Source organism: Pelmatolapia mariae, linkage group LG14, assembly GCF_036321145.2.
Source record: "Pelmatolapia mariae isolate MD_Pm_ZW linkage group LG14, Pm_UMD_F_2, whole genome shotgun sequence".
NCBI classification, from domain to species: domain Eukaryota; kingdom Metazoa; phylum Chordata; class Actinopteri; order Cichliformes; family Cichlidae; genus Pelmatolapia; species Pelmatolapia mariae.
This window is the reverse complement of record NC_086239.1, coordinates 18919296-18925856: the sequence shown is the minus strand read 5'-3', so window position 1 is coordinate 18925856 and position 6561 is coordinate 18919296. Positions and strand designations below refer to the sequence as shown.

At 39.7% G+C, this 6561-nt stretch overlaps 1 protein-coding gene across 1 annotated transcript; it reads left to right on the top strand.

The window, feature by feature from the left end:
- Window positions 1-342: 342 nt before the first annotated feature.
- zgc:162730 (uncharacterized protein LOC564559 homolog) lies at window positions 343-3201 on the top strand. Its single transcript, XM_063493265.1, has 2 exons — window positions 343-442; window positions 945-3201. The coding sequence occupies exons 1-2, from the start codon at window positions 410-412 to the stop codon at window positions 2130-2132; spliced, it is 1221 nt and encodes a 406-aa protein (XP_063349335.1). The 5' UTR covers window positions 343-409; the 3' UTR covers window positions 2133-3201.
- Window positions 3202-6561: the final 3360 nt, after the last annotated feature.

The following is a 6561-nucleotide window of genomic DNA, read 5'->3' as shown; positions in this document are numbered from 1 at the left end:
GTTTGTGCGGTTAAAAATCATTCACACTAATTGGTACAGAATAAGAGCAAAAACAGGAAAACAAGTGTGCGCCGCTCTAGGTTTGGAGTGGGTATGAGAGCTATGTAAATAGGCCCCCTTGCCTACGAAACTGACACATTTCACGCAACTAGTTAAAAATACACTGTTTTCTTTCTTCTCTTTCTCTCTCTCTCTTCTACCGTTTAAGTACCGCCCATGTCTTAGCTCATATGAAACTTGAGGCAGCAGCAGCGTCATCCCGGAAGGGGGAATGGAAACTCCTCCCAGTATAGGAGGGGCTTTTAAATTTACTTAAAAGGAGAGGCTCGACCATTAACTTTTAAGACTGGACATATATCCAACAGTCAACTGGAGTTCAGACCTGAGTCCTTATCTTGTTGCCAAAAGGATGTCCGAAATGCTCGACGATATCTTAACAAAGGTGAGTCAAACTACTTCAGTGTTTTGTTTTTGTTTTGAAAAACCCTTTTTGTAGTTGGTGGGTGGCGTGGCTTAGGCGCTCTGACTGCTTATACAAAGTAACTGGTGTTTATTTCTGCTCAGTTTACTGCTGTGCCAAACGGTGTTTTGATGCGAACACCTTTTGAAATGACAGAGGGCCTCCTCACTTTGTGATTTAAGACATAATGAGGTGACTAAGACGGTCAGCTGCTCAGTTGGTTGTGTGCCCTAGTTTAATCTTCCTGTATCAGTAAACTAATGGAAAATCACAAACTATGATTTTATTCATATATATTATTTCAGTTAATCTCAATTTAATTTGGCTACATTATTGTTATTGTTGTTGTTATTATTTGTTTGGCATTTTTGTAACCAAATATCCTAAATAAAGCTTTATAGAATGACTTTGAAAATGTTCAGCATTTGATTAATATTAGACATATATTGTTTTGGATTCTAACAGTCTCCTCTGTCTGTTACAGAACTTGATCAACCTGGCCTTGAACGAAGTCTCAGGGCAGAGCCATCGGTCTGCCCCCTTTTTCACCCCTTCCCCTCCTGGCTCTCTGAGCCTCAACATGAGCACTGAGCATGTTAATAATGACGACACTGGCAGCTCTCTCTGGCCAACCATCTGGGGCCCGGCCCCTGTCTCCACAAAGAAACAGCTACCTTTCCGTCCCGATCGCTCCATGAGTCTAACCGAATCCAGCAGCAGCCTTCTCTCTTCGTTTGGACAGCTGAAGAACTCGGAGCTGTTTCCCTCAGGCCCTACTGCTACTACTGTGCCTCCCCCACCAGGCTTCCCTCCCTCATCTACTGTTTCTGCCCAGACCCCACCAATGGTGTCCTCTAACCGTTACAAAACTGAGCTGTGCCGTGGCTTCCAGGAGACTGGCAGCTGCAAGTATGGCAGCAAATGTCAGTTTGCCCATGGTGAGGCAGAACTAAGAGGACTGTACCGCCACCCCAAATACAAGACAGAGCCCTGCAGAACCTTCTATAACTTTGGCTACTGCCCCTATGGTTCACGCTGCCACTTCATCCATGAGGAGAAAATCAGCGATGGTCCGTTACTGTCTGCCAAATTCCAGCGGCAGCAAACTACCACAACACCCAGTGTTCACAATCCAAGGCACCAGCTCCGCCAGAGTGTCAGCTTCGCTGGGTTTCTGGGCTCTTCTCGCAGCTCTTCCCCTCCATCATTCGCCTCGGTCTTCAGCGATCCTAACCAGGGTTTCAGCCGTGCTCCCTCCGTTTCTCCACCTCCTGCTGACCTTCTCTCCCCAGTGTTTGACTCTGTGCAGCGTGAGGCAGCAGCATTCCCGTTTGGCAGCCAGCAAACCCGTATGAGCGCTGGAGACATCCATAACATTCCTCTCATCTTGGAGCCACAGGTCTCACGTTGTGTGTGTGGTCATGGAAATAATTTCAGTAGCAACAACAGCAGTGTCTTCACCAACGTGAAGGACGGGCAGCACCAGGACAGCAGTATGCTGTTTCCAGCTGCTGGAACATTCGTAAAGCCTTCACTGCAGCGTTTCTCCTCTGAGGACTCCCTGGAGGAGTCCTACAGCAGCAGCAGTTCCAGTGGAACCGAGTCTCCGACCTTTGATGGCTCAGCCACCAAGAGGCTCACTGTGTTTGAACGCCTATCCCTGTCTGACTAAATGGATCCAAAGGGAAATAACAAAAGATAAATGACTTTCTTTTTAACTTTTCTGTCTATCTGGACTTTCATCAGCACCAGAACTGTTCAGAACAAGTCGACAATAACACTTAAAGTTCTTAATTTATGTTTGTAAAGTTGAGCTCATCTTAGACAAACTACACATACTGAGATGATTTAAGTACCCAAATGTTATCAATCTATTTTTATACTTACACATAACATGTAGCTTATAAGACCTATATATGCGGTCTTCCGTCAAAATTAACTCATCTGCAGGTCTTGACATTACCAGTGAATGCTCTGGTTGGTAGTGATCAAAATAGCTTTGGTGATAATCAGTGATTCCTGTGCCTTGAATATTTTCCCTACCTAATAGGCTCTTTATGCTCTGTGCCACAAACAGTATGTTTCATTCAGTAGCCTTTACCAGTGAGACCTGACATGTGTCTGTGATATGCACTTTACAGCTAATTCTAAAGGGAGAACCTGTCAAATCTCTCAGTAGCATTCAACCAAAGCTTCGTTCTTCACTCTGTCTGTGTGTGGACGTGTGTGCGCATGTGTGCAGAATATGCATGTGAGAGTGTATGTGTGTGTCTGTCGTTTTGTAGACGTGGAAGCAAATACAACTTGCAGAATGCACAAAGATCAAAGTGCTATAATACAAATAAGGTATGTCAGTGAATTCAAATCTGAATATATGTATCCCGACACACTTAATAACATTTGATTCTGTAAAACATTCTGTAATATTTGCTACTTTGTAAATTGCACACTATCTTTTATTTCCCCCTTGTGTTTGACAGCCTGGTTCAGGGAACACCGCAGTATTCCTTTTGGTTATTGGTTACCTTGTGTTGTTTAACTTAAACTGATATATTTATTATGATATTTATTTGCATTTAGAGAAAATTGTATTTTGTACTTTATTTATGGAAAAAAAAACTTCACTCTTTGTGAAATGCAAATGTGAGAAAAAGCAAAGTAGAAAAGATAATCTTATATTTTTGATTGCCTGAAAATAAGAAAAATACATTTTAAAAAAAAATTCTCAATAAAGAAATGATTGTACGCTGATGTTTTGGACTCATGTTATCTACAGCTTATGCATTCAATCAGACTTGAATCTTGACATGTGGAGTTTAGGAACTTCCTGTAGTTACAGCAAGGAAAGAAGATGCGTACCGATGAAGGCCCAGTTATGTTAAGTGTTTCAGTTAGACACATTGGAGCTGGACTTCCCCTTAAATGGAAGCAACCATTATTAAAACACCACTACTTTGACTTCTACATGTGTTGGTAGGAAATCCTATGTTTTCAGTAGCACCAGATTTTAAGAAATGGAGGGAAATTCACCTTTCCAGTAATCTGCTGAACCTCTGAGCCAGAATCACAAATACTTTTTGAGGATTTTTTTCTACATTATTTGAAATGAGATCAAGATTTTGAATGCGTTAAAGCCTATACATGTTACACTTAAATATACATTCTGCTGCATTACAGCTAAATAATAACTAGTCTCCTGAATATGGAACTTTGACCTTTTGTCCTCCACTTTTTCTCTCCCGATTCTGTTTTGTGCCATACATCTTTGTTGTGTATACAGTCAGGTATTTAGATTACCGTGTTTATACACACTATCACACAGCTTTTTATTTCCAGGTAAAACCTGCAATGTTTTGGCAGCTCTTTGCAGCAGTGCATTAAATTGAATCTTGGATATTAGGGTATTGCTTCTAGTGTAACTGTTCAAAGCAAATGGAGAATTGCTTTTTACATATCAAAAAAGCATTTATAGAAAACTGAGCAGTGGGAAATCTCATGGAAGAAAAAAAATTATCTTTTTTCTGTCGTCACTGTTTCTGTAAGGCGCATTTACGAGTTAAGGAGGCGTTTGTTAAAACACTCTGTTGCAATTTCCATGTTACATTCCCCTTGAGACTGTTGCGCAAACTGCCCCCGCCCTCATACTGTCAAAGAAGTGTACACTGTCTAGCAAGATTGGGATCTGGAATAATAAAAGTCCTGCTTACAGTAACACCCAGAATATCTGAGAACACACACAGAAGAAGCACTTGTGACGATGTGGGAGATAAGTGTGAAATAGTCTGACACATTAACGAGATTAGAACAATAAAAACAACAAATCATTGATGTATCTGATTACAGTTTTGCAGCTTGTTGAGATAAATATGATGTGGGAATTTTTCCCATTTGATTTGAGATCTTTTGAATCAGGATTTCCAAGAAATGGAGGGATCAATTACCCCTCCAAGTTAAGAGCCTAAGAAATCAATTTTGGAGACACTTCTTCCTACTAACTCGTATTACTGGTAACACTGTCATTGCTCTCTATCTGCTTCCACAAAAATTCTGGTGAGGTTTGTTTGTGGTGACCATACATGTTTATCCCAGCCACAGGATTATATGATAGTGACACTCGAATGACTTGAAAAGCTATAATAAAAAGAGTTTAGGCAACTTGTTTGCTGTCCGTCTCCTACATACTACAAATAACCAAGATCATTTAGTAACCAGAGTTACATGTAACCACATCACGGTGTCATGTGGTTATATAGTGGCGATACACATGATACTCCCAATATTAACAGAGTGACAGATGCGTTGCTTGTGTTGACATTTCCTGAACAAAAGTGAGTAAACTTCATCCACATTTGCAAACTTCACTAATCTGAACAAAACACCCAACCTTAGGAAATCATGAGTGAAAAACGTATGGCACACCTATCCCTAAGATAGCTCTGCTATGATCCTAACCCACACCCTTTATGTTCAAACAATAAAATCAAATTTATGACTGAAGCTACATTTTTTTTGTCAATTCTTTAGATTTTTTAAGGGCTGGATTTCAGACTCTGAGTGAACCTCATAGCCTTGTGCCTTCCAACTTTGTTCCCCTTTTGATCAATAGCAGGATGTGTTGCTATGGTGATGGACAATGACCACAAAGTGTAAACAGTAAGCCAAAAAAGCAGGAATGAGTGGGTGTTTGTGTGCTCACAACTTCACAGCCTGTTCTATAAGGCCAGACTGGTTAAAGTCCAATAAAGTGTTCTTAAGAGACCAAATAATGAAGACGAAAAAACTGTTTAATATATTATTAACATAATTTTCTGTGAAAATATATGAAAATACAGAGAAGCTGGCCATTGTGGTTAAGTAATTTCTAATATGGAACTTTAATGTAGCTCACATGTGCAGCGAAGTGTACTTTTCCTGGAAGCATTTTAAGTTATAGTAATTAATCCGTTTAATTATTTCTTCTGTGTTTGTTTGACTCTTTGTTTCACGATGTCTTAAGCCTGTTACAGTCATTTGAACTGCAACACACACACATGGCTAACATTACCACTGCTTTCTGTGAAATAGTTATTGATCAACCACGGCTGTTACTGTCAAAACTGACCTTACCCAAGTCATCTGATTCTGAGCACTATACACGTAAGGCACGTACGCATACATAGAGAAACACACAGACACACACACATACACACTGAAGCGAGGTCTATCAAAGCAATTGTATGCAATACAGTCTAAAGGTAAAACCATAACTGAGATAATCGTATCCCAAGACACTTGAGCAATAGTTTCAAAAGGTCAAAACAGCCTTTCATTCTCATCATAAACACAAGCAGACTGATAGTAAAGTAAATGATACAAAAACTTGGTTCCAAAGGTATCACTCAGTATGAGCTTTATAAATCATTTTAATAGTTAACTTGGTGAAACTTCAGTTCAAGGTGAAACTTCAGGGACTAAAGTTGTAAAACTAAAAGAACTTGAATTTGCTTTTATTACATGTATTAAAGAGGCTCTTTCAGCAGCCTGTTTTCAACTTCAGCCAGTTTGGTAGGAACTTTGCAACCTTTGGCAATCAAATCCTTTTTGACCAAACTGTCTGGAAATAAAATGAAGTAAAATTTCTACCATCAAAATGTGCTAGTATGAGTCTCTGCATGTTTCAGTAAGTAAACTCACGCAGAGTATGATTGTAATTTACTAATAGCTTTGAAAAAACGGCCTCTTCCCTCCCTATCTGTCTGCCACAACATGCAGATTAAGCATTGTAGTTGAGTAATATTTCAACCTCAAGCCTTCGTCAACCATTCAGAGCGTGACGGAGTACGTTATGTAACTTCTACTTTACCAACGAGGTCATTAGAAAACACTGCATGTTTTTTTTCTTCTTGGAAAAGATAAAGCCCGAAGGGGTTAACGTGCATTAAAACACTTTAAAAACACTTATTTATTTGATGTTTTTAAAGGCACTCCCCCTTATAGTTTCCAGCATTTAATCGTTGAAGCAATAATACTGAAGCAACTGCAGTTCACCAGAAACATACAGTAAAATAGCTGGTCTAACAAAATCTATATAGACAAGGTCACACATTTTGTTATCCTACTTG